Source organism: Andrographis paniculata, unplaced genomic scaffold (genome assembly GCF_009805555.1).
Source record: "Andrographis paniculata isolate CXL003 unplaced genomic scaffold, ASM980555v1 Contig70END, whole genome shotgun sequence".
In the NCBI taxonomy this organism is placed as follows: Eukaryota; Viridiplantae; Streptophyta; class Magnoliopsida; order Lamiales; family Acanthaceae; genus Andrographis; species Andrographis paniculata.
In genome coordinates, this window is record NW_026137607.1 from 999,153 (window position 1) to 1,019,329 (window position 20,177).

Sequence of the window (20,177 nt, forward strand, 5' to 3'; positions counted from 1 at the left end):
TATAATTAAGGGCAAATTTGTCAATTCATAACAAAAAGACAATTACCTAAAAAATCGTGCAAATATACTTTAGGACAATAGAAATTGGACTGAGTGAGCATTAATTGTTTCTAAATTTGAAAATATTGCAGAGTGTTTGGAACAAAACAAATATAATATTTCTTAAATCTCGTGCTCAATCCAAATAAAAACATAGTTTGAAGACGAATTGAGTATTCAATATAAAATATTATTTATTTTTTATATGACTGATACGATTCGTTTAAAATATATATATATCCGAAAGAGTAGGAAAATATAAATAAAAGATTTGAGTCTTGAGAGTTGGTGTGTTAATAGGCATTCACAAATACGCATATATATATGATGTCATGAATGGGCGAGTGGGGAGCAAATACGCATATATATGATGTCATGAATGGGCGGGTGGGGAGGGCATATATATGATGTCATGAATGGGCGGGTGGGGAGCAAATACGCATATATATGATGTCATGAATGGGCGGGTGGGGAGGGGTTTTGAATTTGAGACCGCAAGATCATGAATTCAAACCCCTGACACTTCAAGCATGTCGATTCCATAATATTCCCAACGCAAACAAATGATTTGTTCGTGGCTTGCATGTTGGAGTGTTACATTATTGGGCCAAACTACAATCCCGATATACCCGACATTGCGTGACGTGCGAATCGAGGTGTCACAACAAACTATGATCCCGGTATACTCGACTTTGCGTTGCTTGAGTAGCTAAATTGTACAAAATACCTGTGGTTTTACAAAATTGCGCAACACTCCTCGTACTTTCAAAACCATGTCAAACTACTTTGTGGTTTCACAAAATATGCATTTTACCCTATTGGCCGTCCTTACTTAACTGTATTTAACTTATGCGCCCGAAATGCGAATATGCATTTCTAAATCCTTCAAATTACAAATATATTCATTATTCTTATCATTTAACTTCAAGAATCAGTAAGTGTAAACAAAAATAATTATTTTTCTCTAATTTTACAAATTTTTTTAATGTTCTTTTGAGATTAAATATATTTATAATTTTAAAAATTTAAAAATTAATATTCCAATATTCATTTGAAGTTTGAGCGCATGTAACTTAAATAAAGACAGCCGAGGAGATTAAACACAAAGTGAAACCACTATTTGAAGCAGTTTTGAAAATATGAGAAATTTCGCCCAATTTTATGAAACCACTAGAAAATTTTGCAATTTGTAAACATTTTTACCCTTTGATTTTACTTATGAGTAATAGTATATTTATAATTTAGATAAAAAATAATAATAATCATAATATTTTAGTATTAATATATAATTATTTTTACTAAAATATAAAATACAATACTTTTGAAGGAGAGACACAAAAGTAACAAAACTAATACTACTATAAATTTAGGAAGGAAAGAGTATAATTAATCAAATCACGTACTTATTGATTTCATCATATTAACATACAAAAACATCTCGTGTGATTTTCTATATCACACACTCTTGTCAACTATGCACAGCTGATAAATACTAAATATTGACATATAACCAAATCAACATTAACAATAAATTGATGCTAATCAAAAACTTAAAAAGACAATATACCAAACTAAGAAGAAGGATCAATCAAAAACAATAGTCCCGCAATCGGCAGCTAATGCCTTACACACTTAAGGCTGAGTAGTTCTTTTTTCCAAAAAAAATAAATCAAACTCATTCTCTACAATTTTCAATAAAGAAACAATTTTTATTTTTTTTCTTAATTTCAAACAACAACCAAACATTCCCTTAAATTTCACACACAAGTTTTATTACATCATGAAACCATTCAAGCAAGGCCACATTACAGTCGGCAAATATATGTAATAACACAACATACATACCCAAACAAGGCAGGGAATCAAGTCTTAGCAAAGATCAAATACATAAAATAAAAGCATGGTGCCGATATAGACTTACATCTTGACATTATCTCAAGCAGCAAGTTCAGTAATTTTGGCCTGAAGTTCCTCCTTCCGAGCACCAACAATCCTATGAATTTCCTTCCCATCCTTGAGGAACACGAAGGTAGGCATTGCCTCTACTTTATAATCAGCAGAAACTTGCTGCAAAAGGCGATTTAATGGAGTCAGAAAAATTAGTATTGATTCTACCAAACAAGGGCTAAAGAAAAAGGTTTGCAACATCAATGTACCTTTAGCTGATCAACATCAACCTTCAGGAATATGATTTGAGGATGCTTCTTTGCAAGCTCAGTCAAAAGTGGAGCAATGAAGCGACATGGTCCGCACCATGAAGCAGTGAAATCAATGACCACCTGAGCACGAATTTTTGGTTTCTCGTGTTAATTTTGGAGCTTTAATGCATAACATGAACAAAAAACAACTGAAGATGCCGATGCAGGAAGAATTAAGAACAGTGACTTAGTTGAATAGCAATGTACAAAGAAAAGGGAGTTTCCTGTTCCCAATCACACATATTTCGGGTCAACAATTGTCAATGATTCACCATCAACAACTTTCTCACTTTAGGGAAAGTGAACACGGAACAAATATTAAATTCTACTTCCTAGGTATAAAATTGGATCGATTTCCTCAACAGATAAGCAATTTGGATCTGTGAAAATCAAAATCACCGAAAACCAGGAAATACACAAACAAGAAAACTAATTAATCTCAAGCAATCGATTCTCCTACATGAATATGAACTGAAATCTCTTCATCCACTCTACAGTCTACAGAGGCACCGAAACGTAGGAGGTAAAAAAATGAAAAGTATTCAACACGAACGACGAACACAGCACCGGCCGGTGCAAACCCTAGGAATACGCCAATCAAAGAAACAAAGACTGCGAAAACCGAAATACAATCGACAGAACGCAACATAAACAGGCAAAACAGTTTATTAATCACTCCAAAAATCGAAGGTTCATCAAAATTACCACTTGTCCCGGCGTGGCCTTGTTTTTCTGCTCCTCAAATTGTTCCACAGTCTGGCAGGCAATCACCTCCGGAGTAGCCATTACTAATGAACCGCTTTTACCACCTATTTCTTTCTCTTTAAAGTACGCGTTCGTTGCAAGCGAGGAATGCAATGAGAATGAGGCTTGGCCATCGTCTCTTTATATAGGGCCAATAAAGGCGGTGCCGAATTGACGAGTTTGGGCCGGTCTTTGAATTTAATTACATGTATGCCACTCAAAGTGAGTCAACGAGTAAGGGAGCAACGCTATCATGATGTTGTCGTGTAGCCATTAGTTGGATTCTGTACGGTCAAATTTCGACGGTCGCCATGCGGCCACACGTGGGAGATATTAAGGGTCCGTTTGTCTTCGGGAATTGAATTTTAAATAGACTATTAATTCTATTTTTTTTTTCAAAAATATCAAATCAAATATTTATTTTTATTTTTTATATTATATTAAAAATTAATTTTACATTTAAAATATAACATCAATACTTATTTATATTTATATCGTATCATACAATTATTCAAATTCAATTTTTTTACTATTTAAATTTCAACTCAAAATTTAAGCACAAACAATCACACCGTAACAAGATTCTCAAACGCGGCTACTGTCGGCGCGACGCGCTATTTATGCATAGAAACAATAATCTAAGGATCGCTGTCGTGTTTACTTTAAACAATATGATCTTTTGTTTTGACTTTAAACAAAATACTCCCTCCTTCTGTTTACAAAGTTTATATGTTTGTATTTTGGGACGTTCAATTACAAAGTTTACATTTTATTAAAAATACCATACTTTATTCCACAAATACCCTTACTTTTACACGGACAAAAATATCATTGCACTACTTTTAACTACTCACTATAATTAAAATATTATTATTTTTTAAACACAAGTAAATATAACCCTCGTAAATGGACGGATGGAGTAATTTTTTAAATGAAATAACTATTTAATTTAATATAGATATATATTATATGATGTTTTAAAATATAAAATTAAATTTTTATTTAATAAAATAAATTAAAAAAATAATTATTTAATTTAAGATTTTTAAAAATAAATAAAAATTGAATAATAAAATTACTGATAAAATTTCACAAGTAATCAGAGCAGTGGATTTTATCCCATTTTCTCTCGTTTATTCTCATTCTTTATATACAATTTAAGGATGGGTTAATTCTCTTAAAATTTTCTAACTCCTAAATTATTTTTCTGTCGGTTTCTATCCATATTATTTTTTCATTTAGGTCTATATTTATTCTATATAACTCCTTATTTATAATTACTACACATTTTTACCTATCAAATTTTTATTTTACCATCTAAATAACTTTTTATTCATATTTTTATTCGCAAATAAATCCGAAACACTTATATGAATAATATTTAATTTTGTTATTTGCTTATTTATAGAACAATTTATTTATTTTTTATGATATGAATTTTTATATATAAAATCAATCTACTTATGACTCAATAATATTTGCAATTTTTTTTACAATATATTAGTTTTTATAATAGAAAAATATTTTCATTTAATAAAAATTCATTATTTTCAGTTTGTTTATTATATTAATCATACTTATATTTAATTTAGATCAATATTTTTTTCTATAAATATTTTATATAATTATAATGTAAGAGTTAGCAGTACTTTTTTATTATTTATTTATTTATATGATTCTTTTATTGTCAATTATAATTTTTGTTATTGTAATTTTCTATTTTATATTTAAATGAATAAAAAATAGAATTAAAATATAAAAATTAGTGCTTTATAGTGCATGTAAAAAATAATGATTAAGAAAATTAAATGAGAGTACATGAGATTTTTACATGAATGAGGAGTAAAAAAGAATAAATTTGTAAAAATAAAAATTAAAGAAGATCGAATTAATGTATAGAGAGTAATAAGAAAATGAAAACATAATTAGAAAATTATCTGAAAATTGACATTTAAGGAGCACTATGTTTGGGTAGATTTTATTTGTTCTATCAAACAATAATTATGTATTAATATTAAAATACTCCATCCGTCCCAATACAATAGTCTCGTTTACCATTTTTGTCCGTTTCAAAACAATATTCTTATTTCCATGAATAAACATATCACTATAAAACTACTCTTATTTTTTCATTATTATTACACAATTGTCACTACTTTTTACACTAATACACTCGTAAAAAAATCTTTTACCCATAATTTTTACCCACTATCAATATAATTGCCAAACATATAACTCAGACTATAGTTTTGGGACGGAGGGAGTATTAATTTGTAACACGTGCTATATACATACTCCCTCCGTCTTATTGAAAAATTTTCATTTTTCATTTTCGTTCGTCCCAAAACAAGATTACAATTTCATAATTTTGTAATTATACTACATATCTAACATAATAAATATTCTTTCAACTTATAATATATTACACAAATAATATTAATTTTATATTAAACAATACTAATATGGGTATTTTTGTCTTTTTTACTTTAACCCATATAATACTAATATTAAAAAAAATCTATGTACAAAGAATAAATGACAACCCTTCCGATAGGATAGAGGAGTATTATTTTTATATTAAATTATATAATAATTTATTTTCTTAATTAAATAATAGTTATAGTTTTTTATATATATATAAAATATACTACTCGAATCAAATTATTTCAAAAAAATAATATACATAATAAAAATTAAAAAAAAAATAAAAATAACAAAATAGATCAATAATAAAATATATGTGCATAAAATTAGTTAAAACATATAATAAACAATTTTAAAAATACATAATAAAAATAAATATACCAAAAAAAAAAAGAGAGATTCCGTTCACTCAACATTTCTGAATAAATTGATTTTTTATATATGATACGAAGAATTATATAAAATTATAAAATATATTATTTTAAATTGAATATTTAATTTTTTTAATAAGTATTTTATTTTATTTTTACCTTTTAACTTTTATAAAACACATTTTGATTTGTTTATTATTTTATTTTTTACCCAATTTTCCACCCCATCACATAATTTGACTTTTTAAAAAAATTATTATTATCATTACAATACTATTAAAAAAGTAGTATAAAATAAATGATATGTAATAACTAAAACAAAAATAAACATAAAACTTTAATTGATGGAAATAATAAAAATCTCACAAAATTCATATTCAAATTTAACTTTAATTAAAAATATATTAAAAACAACTACTTATCAAATCTACATCAATTAAAATTGAAATACATTTGAAAACAGTTTATATGTATCTTTCGTATTTCTAGTCTATAATCTATATATATATATATATATATATTATATTCAACTACTATATTAAATTAAAAATTAAAATAAAATTTTAAGAATTCCATACATATAGATGAGAAAAATAAAAAAAAAATCTTAATCCTTTTATCATAATTTCTTTTATGTTCTTAGCTTAGAGTTAAAATATATATATAGTATAAAAAATAAAATAAAATAGACATATCAAAAAAAAAAAAGAATTGAGATCTAAAAAAATTAAATAAAATGTAAAAAGTGTAAAGTGAGAATGAAATTAAAAGAGCACTGTGACAAAAATTGCTTGGCTTCGAACAATTGCCTTGTCACCTCAGATAATTTGTCAATAGAGGCTCATTTTAGAGCAAGACCATAGTGTGTGCTCTTATACCAACCAATCACATATGACACGTGTTTATTTATTTATATTAAAGTTTTTATCTTATATAAATTGCACATTAGTCCTTTATTTATTAGTATTAAGACTAAACTCTTTTTTTTTAGTCTCGTATCTGACCTTATTTATCATTTTAGAATTTTAAGTGGACAATGTCTGAAAATAGTTCTACAAGTAAAAATTTCTCGGTAAAATGATCATCCGGTGCCGGACTTGTCACGCTGGTCCGTTGTTGCTGACGTGGCGCTAACGTGACTAACATGTCACGCCATGTATATGTCACGTCAGCACATATGTGGAATTTTTTTAAAAAAATTATTTTACAAAATATTTTGGTAATTTTTTTTAGTTCTATATATGACATTCTTTATCATTTTTAGGACATTTAAATGAACTCTATCTGAAAATAGTTTTATAAGTAAAATTTTTTCGTTAAAATGATTTTGAGACGCGGAATCTACGTGGATATGACATGTTATCCGCGTCAGCGCCACGTCATTGCTAGCGTGACAAGTCCGGCACCAGAGGACTATTTTAGCAAAAAAAAAAATACTTACGAGACTATTTTCAAATATAGTTCACTTAAAATCCTAAAATAATAAAGGAGATGAGATACATAACTAAAAAAAAAAAACAGTTTACTCTTAATATAATTAGCAATCAAAAAAAAAAAAAAAAGTTACCTCAACCTCTGCACACAGAGAAATTACGAGAACGATGGACTTAGGGTGTGTTTGTTTGGGGGTTTAGATTTTGAGTTGGAATTTGAATAGTAAAATTTTTGAATTTGAATAATTGTATGATGTGATATAAATAGATGTTGATGTGATATTTTGAATGTAAAATTAATTTTTAGTATAATATAAAAAAATAAAATATGAATATTTGATTTAATATTTTTGGGAAAAGAAAATAGAATGAATAGTATATTTAAAATTCAATCCCCAAACAAACAAACTCTTAATGAATGAGGGACTAATGTGCAATTTTTATAAAATAAAACTTTAATTAAAATAAAAAATTAAATAAATATTCGACTCAGCTCGTTAAGATCCGCGAACTTTAGCCGAACCGAAACGGAGACGTTTCGTTTAACAACTCTATCCTCAAATCCCAAATGATTTCCAGATGATCCCGGAATATCATCGACCTTGGAATATCAACGGTCCAGATCTATCCGGTGTCAAACCCTTTTGGCCCCCTATATTCCACCCTCGACTACCCCTCGATTCAATCGTCTTCCTCGCAAAATTTTCAAACCATCAGTCAATCGATTCCTGAAATCCATTACCAAATCGTAGCTCCGATTCAAATAAAATCTTCGTCGGCAATGGCGTTACCTCACCTCTTACATTTGCCTCCGCCGCCGTCGTATTTACTTTTTCAGAAACCCCATTTAAGCTGCGCCGAAGGTCTGCACAATCCCTTAATTCCAATCTCCACGCGCCGCCGTGCGCGGAGGCAGAACCAGTCCACCTTCTCTCCCTGCTCCGCCGCCGAGAAGCGCCGCGCGAATTTCCCCAGGCCAAACGACGTCGTCGAGCTCCCCATCTTCCCCCTCCCCATCGTCCTCTTCCCCGGCGCCGTCCTCCCCCTCCAAATCTTTGATTTCCGGTACCGAATGATGGTTCACACGCTCCTCCACTCCGATCTCCGGTTCGGCGTAGTCTACGCCGGCGGCGGCGGCGGCGGCTCCGCCGCCGAGGTCGGCTGCGTCGGCGAGGTCATCAGGCACGAGCGCCTGAAGGACGACCGGTTCTTCCTAATCTGCAAGGGTCAGGAGCGGTTCCGCATCGCCGGTCTGGTCCGCACCAAACCGTATCCGGTGGCGGCGGTGACGTGGCTGGAGGACCGGCCGTCGTCGCCGCCGCCGTCCGGCGAGGTCGGGGATCTGGACGCGCTGGCCGGCGAGGTGGAAGCGCACATGAAAGACGTGATCCGGTTGTCGAACCGGCTGACCGGGAAGGCCGCGGCGGCGGTTCGGGATCTCCGGCGGAACCTTTTTCCGACGCCGTTTTCGTTCTTCGTGGGGAGCACGTTCGAAGGGGCGCCGAGGGAGCAGCAGGCGCTGCTGGAAATGGAGGACACGGCGGCGAGGCTGAGGCGGGAGAAGGAGACATTGAGGCACACTTTGAATTACCTCACGGCGGCGTCCGCCGTTAAGGATGTTTTCCCGTCTTCCTCCTTGTGACATTCCAAGGTTAGACTTGGACTGTCTACAAACTCATTTTTTGTTATGTACTTCTACATAGTAAAGTTGTAATGGTATACATACCATTCTGGTTATTTATTAGTTGTTGAAATGTTGTTGTACTAACATATACGTTGACATCAATGATTATGGCGGCAGCTATAGTGCTAATTTGCACACGATATTATTGTTGACAACATATCATTTTATATAAATATTTAACAATAAAACTAACGACGGAATTGATTTTAGCGAATGACATATTCTTATATCAAACATGTTTTTATTACACACAATACACATATAATATTGTTTCTATACTTCTACGTGTGCTAATTTTTCCAAATGAGCGTCGTAACCTTTTCTCAATGATTATATGTGCTGCATAGACTATTGTGTTATATGATGTGAAAATTCGCGGTCGTTATTCTTCAAATGCGTAGTAGGTAAATTTCAACTGAACATAGTAACTTATAAATTTGGCCTGACAAAGTAAATCATATTAGGTAAAATATGCATAGCAAACAAGATCCAAAGCCATTAGAGGGTTTAAATTCATGACTTTACGGTTACAATAGAGTATTGTTGTTAGTGGGCTACATTTATGTCTAATCTGTTTATATTGTCCGTCTATAGACTATATTTGAGGTGCTATCGGACCATACTGAATATGTAATGTTTATTCATCATGTGTTTGTTCGACTATATTTGAAGTGCGGTAATCACTACGGTGAATCATATATCGATTCATCTAACTAATCGATTCTGCATTATTACTACTAACTAGGTTTATTAACGTTCTCTAGCACAATAGGACATCATATCCATATGGTCGTAGCAAGTAGTAACACAAGGACTGACTCCAGATCTAAGAACCAAATATTACTACAGAATCAGTTTAACGTAAAGCATAATACCTGTAAGAGTAACTTCAGCTATCTAACTCGCAGAGACGCTTTTCTTCCCAAGCTGCTTTCCCATCGCCACCGTAGTGTTGCCGACCCGCTGCAACAACCACCACATTGTTCACAAGTATCAGCTGCGATTGACAAAAAAAGGAAAAGAAAACAACCGGAATTTGTCCAAGGGTAAGAAACAAACCGACCCTGAGGCACAAGTTCCTCTTGGTATCGCAAATGGGATAATCCTGCGGACAGCAATGGAGGTTGTCCTTACAGCAGACGGCAGATTCGGTCGCGCAACACTTCCATTCCATGCAGAGCAACCCGAGCAGCCACCACGAGCAGCAGCACGTCTCCCCAGGGGCGCAAAATGTGAAAATGCTGCACTGGGTTGGGCCAGGGGTGGGCGGGGGAGTCGGGGGGTTGGGGCTCGTTTTGATGGGGTACGACGCCATTGTATTGATGCCGCAGACTCCCTCCGCCTTGCCGGTGTTCCTCGCCATGTGCATGTATCCGTCAATGCCCCACTGTGTTCCCCACGAGTTTTTTAAGATCCAGTAATCGGTTCCGTCTTTCGAGTCGTAGCCTACGATCAGGACGGCGTGATCTAGAGCAGTCGAGCACGGCCCGGAAAATATGCCCTGCATTCGAACATTCATCGGTCAGTCTGTTGGTTGACTTCATAATATATATATATATAAACAAATAATAAGTATTCTTTTAAAGTTTAAACTTTTAGGTGATGAAAATCGAGATGTGTTATGTTTGAGTATATATATATATATAGTCGATGAATTAAGGTACGAGGTTTGGACAACCTACCCTGGAGTACAACTGGAATGCTGAGTCGCTGCCGCATATTCCGACGCTGACAGGCTGAGCTGCGGCGGCTTGCAGGAGCTTTTTCTCGTTCCAGAGAGGTAAATCGGTGTAGCCATCAATCGACACGATGCGCCTTTCGAGCTGCAATATCGACGAAAGAAACAGAAAAGGAACCATTGTTAGAAGGCGTTTGAAATAGAACTTAACGACTCGAATCTCTACCTTGTTTTTGACACATCGTCCATCGCGACCGCGGTAGGGATAATCCTTCTCGGAGTCGATCCCTTTATTCTTTAAGACGAACTGGAAAGCATAGTCCATGACCCCTCCCGCGCAGCCGTCGTTGTATGATGTATCGCAGTCTACTAGCTCTTGTTCGGACAGGCTGACGAGCGATCCCGTGACAATCTGGTTGATGCCTTCCATCGCACCCGTTGCTGAGAACGCCCAACACGCACCTTCAAGGTGTAAAATAGCACAGCGGATCAAAATTCAAATATGTCAAGATAATTTCTCGAGAAAAAGAAACCTACGGACAACCACTCCATCGACGAAAAACTTGCATCAGAAAACATCAGAGTAAACATTTAGATGCAATTCATACGATTCGAGTCTATACAGACGATAGATAGAATTCGATTCTAAGAAGCAAACAAGATCCTAAAAGTCTTGTTAGACTACAAATTGTTCGATTAGGGCTGTTATTTGAAAGCTCGGCTCATTAAGGCTCGAATTCAGCTAGTTAGTTTGTAGTAATCGCTCGGCTTCTTAAGTTAGACCTAACGAGATCCCTAAGAAGTCTTGTTCGACTATAAGTCGGAACAGTTTCCAGTTAGAGCTGTTATTTGAACTAAGCTCGAAAGCTTGGCTCATTAAAGATCGAATTCAGCTAGTTAGCTTGATGATATATATACAATGGATAATGTTCGAACTAAATTCTTAATGAGAACAATCTCAAGTTCGTTTATATGTAATTCGAAGAGCCTGAGTTTTACCCAATAAAAATTAGCATCAAATTTGAAAACAGATATTCAGGTGAGTTTGAAAATGGATAATCGACTAGACTACGCAGGAAGAACAGCCAATATGTAGTGAAGGAAATCAGTGAATCAATTAGATCAGGATTGAAGAACACAGGAAAGCAGATACAAATCAAACATCAGAATGAGAAACTGCAGGCAATTATCAGTCAAACAAGGAATAATTCAACCATTGAAATTTGAAAGCAGAATAATAACTCCAAAAGCTCATCAATGGAAGAAAAGCAAATTCAAGGAAGAAAATGAAGTAAAAACTGTGAAAAAAAAAAATCTCACCGCAACTACCCTGGTCCTTCACCTCGGTAACAGCTCCCTTTGACCTCCAATCGAGAGAAGATGGAATATCAGAATCCTTCACAACACTCAAATCCTCATCCGATTCACTGCGCAGTCTGATCACTGAATCCGTAGCAGGAACTGAAAGCCCCAAATACTTTGCCCTAAACTCATGGTTAGGGAGGTCAGCAAAGACGTTGAGACCGAGAGTGAAGGTCGAATCACCCTTCCCGTTGTGCGCAGTGACGATATTGTAATTCTCCTCGAATATCCTGAGCCTGCGCTCCCTTTCTTCCTCGGAAGAGTACGATTTCCCATGCTCTCTGCACCAGCTGTCGAAGAGATCGGAAATGGATGAAGATTTGCAGGCGGGAAGTTGAAGAAACAGCAGGATTATGAAAAGCGATAACAGCCACGAACAACCACCCATTTGATTTCTCTCTCTCTCGCTTTTTTTAAAAAAGATTATCCGATCCGTAGCTGTGGTTCCTGGAAATGTGGAGAGCCTATATATGGGCGAGGCGAGTAGCCATGGATGATCGAACACGTAAATGGTGTGGGATTGGTAAATGAGATAGCCAATTGAAAAGGGACTGGTGGAGCACGTTGTAAACGACCACTGTTGATCAGTTTTGGAGACTGGTGGTTCGGTTCCGTAGGCAGTTATTATGCGTTTGTTTATATTTCGAATTTATGATATTTTTCAAAGTGTGTGTTTATTTGTGAGATTTTTAATTTTTAATTTTTGATATTTTATTTTATTTTTTTAATATTAAATTAAATAATAATTTTTTATTTTCTATATTACAATAAAATTAAATTTTATATTCAAAATATTATATAAATACATATTTATATATATTTATATCATATCAAATAATTATTTCAACTCAAACTTAGATCAAAATTTTACAAGTAAACACACCCAAAGTGATTTTTAAAAAATACTTCATATGTCTCGTAACTAAGTATTTATTTATTATTTGCTATTTGAATATTAATTATTATATTTCCTTCGTCCCATTGAAAGGTTACCATTTTTTATTTCCGTCAGTTGTTATCATTTTTTAATTTAGTAATTGTACTACTTACTTAACATAATAAATACCCTTTCAACTTATAATATATTACACAAATGTCATTACTTTAATATTATACCATACTAATAGAGGTATTTTTGTATTTTTTATTACAATATAATATAATACTAATATTAAAAAATCTACGTGCGAAACAAACGTTACCCTTCTAACGGGACGAAAGGGAGTATCAAAATTTATTACAAATTAAAAAAATAATAAAAATATTTTTATTAATATCTTATAATACTAATATCATGAAATAATAATAATAAAAACATAATACTTTATTTAATGTTGAGTATAATATGCAAAAGAGAAATAGATTTTATTAAGGGACGAAGGACGTATATACTAGTGTGGTTGTTCATTTGTTTTTGGTGTATAGAATTTCAATGTTAATACTTCTTCTATTCTATCTATGTCTAGGTTATTGGACACAAAAACATTTTTCTAAAGATAAATATAATTAATAAATAATTAAAAATATATTAGTAATAATAATTATTTTATAATAAATAAATATACTCCTTTATTATTATTTTTATTATAAAATACAAAGAAAACATACTTATATTATAATTGGTGTTAAAAATGTATAATCTAATTTTTAGATAGCAGAGAGACTATAAAGAATTAATAGTGAACTTATTTATAAAAGAAATAAAAATAGTAAAATTATATTATAATAATAATAATAATAATAATAATAATAATAATAATAATAAACTGTTTTTTAGTTCCGTAAGTGGACTCCTATTATTTTAGTTGTCTAAGTGGAGTCTGTCGCAAATTAATTTTATAAATGAAAATTTTTCGCTATTTTAGTCTTCCGGCGCCAGAGACGCCCGGTTGGCTTACCGGAGGCCACGTGTCCGCCAGGTCAGCGACACCTGGCGGACACGTGGATTTTATTTTTATTTTAATTTATTTTTAATTTTATTTGTTTTTTTATAATATTTTTATTTGATCCAATTAAAAAAATTAAAAAATAAAATAAAGTACACGTGTCCGCCATGTGTCATTGACCTGGCGGACACGTAGCTTTCGACGAGCCACGCGGGCATCTCCGGCGCCGGAGGACTTAAACAACGAAAATTTTTCACTTATGAAACTAATTTGCGACGTACTCCACTTACTAAACTAAAATAATAAGGGATCAGTTACGAGATTAAAAAAACAATTTACCGTAATAATAATAAAGAAAAACATAATGAACCTGTTACCGCTGGAAGCCTTTTTAGAAGTTTTTATCGTTAAAAAATGATTTGTGTTGTAATCGTATTTTCAAGGGTGATGACCGAAAACACAAATATTATTATTATTATTATTATTATTATTATTTTCAAGCCTTTTTAGTTATTGTCTCCTCCTGTGCTAATCATCTCGATCCTTCACTTTCATCTGCTACTGCCTCACTCAACCTCTCTATGCTATGCTTGTTTTCTTCTGCTCTTTATATGCTTTTCTGCTACCATTGTCAAACTGCACTTTCCAAAATTCTCATCACAAATATTTTAATTTTTAAGTTTAAGTTTTGAATAATAAAAAATTGAATTTGAATAATTATTTAACGTGATAAAAATAAAAATTGTGATATTTTAAATATAAAATAAATTCTCATCACTTGTTTACTAAATGTATAACTACCCTTACTCTTTCATTATTATTACACAATTGTCACTCTCTTTTACACAGTAATACACTCAAGACAAAAATATCTTTTACCTAAATAATAAAAATCTATCATAAAACAAAAAAAAAAAAACACAAACGCCCAAAAAATGGCGTTGTTTTTTTTTTTTTTATTTGTTTATTTATAAAATTTTTAAATTTTTTATTTTAACTTTTAACTTTATTTTTTATTTTTCTAAATTTTTTAAAAATCATTTTAAATTAAAAAATAAAAAATTGTTTAGAATTATATAAAAAATTGAATATTTGAAAAATAAAATATTTCAACAAAGCCTTCACACGAACGACATAAAGTCAAGAGCTGTATAAAACTAACTATGCATTACACTGCAAAAACACTACGGCAATATACACTCCAAATCAAAATCTAACACCAAATTTTATTCACTACACATCTAATCATATACGAACCAAATGTATCTATGTATATCTGTGTATATATATATATATATATCTATGTATGATGAACTCAAGAAAAAAGTTTCTCTATACATTACCTTACCTGTGCCGGCGAACACACTAATCCCGATGCATCCGATCCGACAACCGCCAGATCGCAGACGGCGCAGAGCTGGCCATGTCGATCCGGGACAAAACGTGCGGTGCAGTACGGGCACGCGAAGTCCTTCTGCCCTCGGTAAATCGGGACATACGTCGCCCCACACACGACAAAAGGATTTCTAAAGTCGTAGTTCAGCTCTGTCGCGTCCGTCATATTCCTCTCGGCCGCCTGCAGAACCTGGCGAGCCGTTTTCGCCTGGTTCTCGTTGCTCGGATTCGCCTCGAGAAGTCGCCGCGCAAAATTGGCGGCAGTGCTCAGATTCTTCGCCTTGAAGCAAACCGTCATCGCGTTCTGCAACGCGAGTCTTACGTGCGGGAGCTGGAGGTTGCAGTGGGTGAAATACGCAGCGAGTTCCTGCTGTCGGGCCGGGTCATTTTTCAGTTCCCGTCGTTTCAGCTCCATCTTCAACCCGAGAACGTATTCTTTCGCGACGATGATCAGCTCCTTGACTTCGTCGACTTCCCGTCGCGTTTCGACCACGACGAGCGGAACCGTGTGAAGAATCGACATGAAATGTCGAAGTGCGTCCGAAAATTTTCCGGCAGTCGTAGCCTTGTATCCAGCCTTGAGTTTCTCTTCCAGCTGCGAGAAATTGTAGACGAGAGCCGGCGGGCGTCGAACATTCGGACTTTCCGATTCACTCCAACCCCGCTCGACTGCGAGTGAAATCACCGGCGCTGAAGCAAACGCGCGCAAGAAACTGTGGCTGCCCAAGTGAACATCGACAAATAGCGGTTTCAACAGGGCAAAATTGCGTATCCCCAGCTGACGGCTCAATAATCGCATAGCGGTATCGAAGTTTCCGGCAGCCGCGTGGTCGGCAGCAAGCGATGATTTCTGGACCCATATCTGGCTTACAGGCATACCCGTCGTAGGGGTAACGAATACGGACGGTCCTTTAGACGCCCTCGGGGTTTCTGCGTCGGGAGGCAGATCCAGGTCCTCGAGATCCCATCCGCCTTCCTCGTCATTCGCCTCGGGCGTATCTTTATCGAGCACGACGGTAATATCACCATTCTGCAAGTTGTCTGCCTCGCCGATGTCCAAAGACTCGCCCCAATCAGCACTAGCCTCTTCATAGTACTCGTCTTCTTCCTTGCCAGTATCGTCCAGGCCGCCCTCGAAGATGCCTTTACTGACCATCAACAAAGGCCAATCTCCAGCAGACAGTACTGGAGGAGGTGGTATTAAAAGAGAAGCTTTCTTTCCTTCTGGAAGATTCGGAACATTTTCCCCTAATTCGGAAGCTAAACGCTCGGCTATATCACGGAAACCGTGGACAGCAGCCGTAACATAAGCCAGGGGCAAGTGGCCGACGTTCTCCAGAATCTGAACTCGCTCCTGCACGTCGCCGAGATACAATGCGTCGTGAAACTGGCCCATAATATCATTTTTCACTTCAGCAATTTTCATCATTTTCGATAACTTGTCGAGCTTACCAGTTATTAAATAATGAAAAGATAGCCTCTCGAAGTTCTTCGTTTTCTGGTATGCATACTCAACAATCCCGGCATTTCCCTGCCGAAGAGCCTCCACGCCCAATCTGTACCAGTAATCTTTCTCGTCAATCTTTTTAGCAGCTTCGAGAGCCTTCTCGATGTTACCGCTTTCAAGGGCTAGGTTGAAGTGAGTTCTTTCATCCTTTACAAAGTAAAGTGCCACCTGCGGAAAGCCCTTCTGCTGAAGATAAGAGATCATTGCTTGCCCGCACAGTTCGGAATTTTTTATCATCCCCATAACTTGATCGTATCTCTTTCTCAATAAGGAAAGCTTAAATATATATTCAGTTGAGTTGACGATCATAGGGCAGTTCTTCCCATCTCTGTCCAAGGAAAAGATCGTGTTCCCATATATTTTCGATAAATATAGTGGAGCATCGAGCGTCTTGATGATTCCACAATCGCCATTAGGAAGGCAGTACTTAATGTGAGTCAGTGTAGTGTAGATAAAAACACCATTATCATCCCAAGCTCCACTTTTGACTCGAATTGTCTCATGAAGTGTGCAACGGTGCACAAGCTTTTTATCAGCAATAACAATTGAGTGCTTGCTCAGTAAAGCAACAGACTCCATATCATGAGACCAAACGACGTACCTAACAAAAGGCGTCTGGAGATCCCCAAGAATAATCCTTTGTTGGAGATCGAAGATGACAACCTTGTCCTCGGACCTGCAAAGCAGATTTCCCGTACCCGCATAGAACACAGCATCTGTAGCAATAGGCAAAACACTCTTTTTCACAATTTCATTTTTCAGGTTCTTGACCAGAATCTGGTTGCTTGTCTTCTCGAGCACAGCAAACCTATTTCGAGCCACAAAAACTGCCGACCCCCCAACACCTCTTTTTGCATCCTGTGCTACATCGGATCTCCCATACCCATCCTTTGGGATGACATAGAGCTCGTATGAACCCCCATCCACATCAGAACAAATTAAAACAGCTTTCTCAGAAGGGCTATAAGATAGAGTTCGAGGTCCTTGATTCAAGCCACTCGAACCTGGACGACGGATCTGTATCAGCTGGGTATCTTTCTGAGTTGAATACTCAAAGGAGCGTATAAAACGGTCCTTAACATAGATGACTGAATCACCACTGAGAGAAAAAGCAGGACGTTCTCTCTCCAGCTTAAAAACAATCATGCCGCTGTCATGGCCGGCAGCCAAAAGATTTATCTCTGGATGGGCTACAAGATTCCAGAACCTGTCATGCTCCCTTCGGAAGGTCTGCAAGCCTGTTCTTTTAGTTGCATCCCAAACTCTAATACTCTTGTCTTCAGAATTTGATACAATTATGTCCTGCCTTGAATGGAACAGAACACAAGAAACATTGTTCGTATGCCCCCTCAATGTGTCCACTTCCCAGGCCTTTGTATCTGAGACGAAAATGTAATCGGATATGAATAATGATGAGAATCAGAACGCCAAAACTTAAACATAATTTGAAGAAAATATGCAAGCAGAGTACAATAATGCCGAGAAAATTTCAAGAGACGAATACAACATAGATTTCCAATCTCTCATCATAAAAAGTAAACATAACAAAAATGAATGCATACTTAATATACAATATTCTTGCAAGCCACTATGAATCTTCTAACCGTATATGATATAGCCATGTAAAATGCTAATGTATTAGTCGTCAAGATGGCATACCATTCATGCGCCATATTTTCACTTGCCGATCATCTGCGCCAGAAACAATCAGAGGTAGAGTTGGGTGGAAAGAAGCCCAATTAACCCCTCGATCATGACCCTCCAAAACATATTTCACAACAGCATCTATCCCACCAAAGAGATCGGTATTCATTTGGGGCAATCTCAGAATATCATCTGTAGGGGATACAGTTTTCTTTCTCAAGGCACCAATATCCCAAACACGAACAGTCTGATCCAAAGAGGCTGAAACAACCAAATCTTCTTTGGGGTGAAATGAGGCACACATGACATAGTGATTGTGGCCGGTTAAGACAGAGATGCAAGTTCTTGATTGCCAATTCCATATTCTAATTGTCTGGTCATCACTGGCACTTACTATCCAGGGATACTCATGATGAAATTGAACAGTTCGGATATAATCAAGATGGCCAAGAAGCGTGAATAGGCATCGGTGCAATTTATAATTCCATACCTTGATTTTGTAATCATCACCTAGATCAACCAAAAATTGACATTTATTAGAATATGATTCGATATCAATTAAAAAATAATAATAATATATATAAAAAAACCCAGCTCAATCATAAAGCAATTCAACAGATCAGTGCCTTCAATAACATTAGTGAACAACTAATCTCCAGAGCTTCTTTTGAAGTATGATGTTATATATTTAATATATATACATACACATTCTTTTGAATAAGCTATATAGCATGCCCCACGGAACAATTACATTTTATCAATGCTCATTAGACATTAACATCATGAAAGTCTTAAATGGATACAGTATCTAAACCTAAAACAAACAGATATATGCCTTCCATTAATAAATCAAATTTACCAACCGGCAGTAGTCAATTAACAAAGGAAAACCCAAGATACCAACCACTAGTTTAACATTTACAACACTCGGTTGTATGATCACTAATTCATCAAGTACAGTGCTTTATAGCCATGGCTAAAGATCCCTACCTTATGAAGTTAATCAAATACTGAACATTTATGAATTGAAGAATACAACCTTAACAAAGGACTAAGTCCTAGACCACCCCCCACTACTCTACAAATACAATCCTCCAAGCATCATATTTCAACCAAGCTTTGCTTTGATTCAATCATACCAAAATTTCAAAACAGAAAATAAATAAATAAAAAATCTAACTATGCATCGAGGCTGCAGTGTAAACTTATATACAACTCTGAGTCTACCAAGTGTAGTCACCAAATCAAATTTCCATAAACCGAAGTATATCTAACTTATGTATTCCAACATTATATGATAAAACACCAGAAATAAACAAAACAACCAGCAGATCCAAAACCTAAAACAACATAGCCTCCCCAAACACGTAATCGCAAAAAACTCGGGCAAAAACCAATAATTGAAATCTCGAACTCAAACCTCCGGAAACGAAAAGTGGCTGCGACTTATGAAAATGGACGCCCCGAACAGGTCCATCGTGCTCATCGAATCGATCAATGAGAGTGCCCATTCGGTAGTCCCATAGCTGGATGACGCCGCTGTGAAGACTCGCCAAGATCCATGGCCTCTTGCTGTGGAAGCTCAAACCTTTCACTCTATTGCTCTTCGTCTCAAATTTCGTCAACATTTCTGAAACTAATCCCTTCGCTCACTCCAACAAAGGAGAATTCAGAGGTATTCGAATCCAGCTTTGTGAAAACGAATTCGAAACCCCAATCGAGACTCGAGATCCAAACCCTATCGTAGATCCGTCAAGGGAAATTGGGGATTTTTGTAGCAACGGTGACTGTGTAGTTGGAAGATAGATGGTA

At 35.2% G+C, this 20,177-nt stretch overlaps 4 protein-coding genes across 4 annotated transcripts; 1 reads left to right on the plus strand and 3 right to left on the minus strand.

Moving 5' to 3' along the window:
- Nucleotides 1–1,764: 1,764 nt before the first annotated feature.
- Nucleotides 1,765–3,094, minus strand: LOC127264328 (thioredoxin H-type 1-like). The gene is made up of 3 exons (XM_051293803.1): nt 2,943–3,094; nt 2,196–2,318; nt 1,765–2,106 (listed from the first exon to the last, which is right to left on the minus strand). Exons 1-3 carry the CDS (start codon nt 3,021–3,023, stop codon nt 1,975–1,977), a joined length of 336 nt encoding a protein of 111 aa, XP_051149760.1. The 5' UTR covers nt 3,024–3,094; the 3' UTR covers nt 1,765–1,974.
- Nucleotides 3,095–7,640: 4,546 nt separating this feature from the next.
- On the plus strand, nt 7,641–9,033 carry LOC127264416 (uncharacterized). The gene has a single exon (XM_051293945.1). It carries the CDS (start codon nt 7,991–7,993, stop codon nt 8,849–8,851), a length of 861 nt encoding a protein of 286 aa, XP_051149902.1. The 5' UTR covers nt 7,641–7,990; the 3' UTR covers nt 8,852–9,033.
- A 544-nt stretch (nt 9,034–9,577) lies between these two features.
- On the minus strand, nt 9,578–12,442 carry LOC127264415 (zingipain-2). Its single transcript, XM_051293944.1, has 5 exons — nt 11,892–12,442; nt 10,798–11,033; nt 10,576–10,716; nt 9,957–10,394; nt 9,578–9,856 (listed from the first exon to the last, which is right to left on the minus strand). The coding sequence occupies exons 1-5, from the start codon at nt 12,319–12,321 to the stop codon at nt 9,791–9,793; spliced, it is 1,311 nt and encodes a 436-aa protein (XP_051149901.1). The 5' UTR covers nt 12,322–12,442; the 3' UTR covers nt 9,578–9,790.
- Nucleotides 12,443–14,954: 2,512 nt separating this feature from the next.
- On the minus strand, nt 14,955–20,153 carry LOC127264485 (coatomer subunit alpha-1-like). The gene is made up of 3 exons (XM_051294034.1): nt 19,786–20,153; nt 18,381–18,875; nt 14,955–18,100 (listed from the first exon to the last, which is right to left on the minus strand). The coding sequence occupies exons 1-3, from the start codon at nt 19,991–19,993 to the stop codon at nt 15,159–15,161; spliced, it is 3,645 nt and encodes a 1,214-aa protein (XP_051149991.1). The 5' UTR covers nt 19,994–20,153; the 3' UTR covers nt 14,955–15,158.
- Between the last annotated feature and the right edge of the window lie 24 nt (nt 20,154–20,177).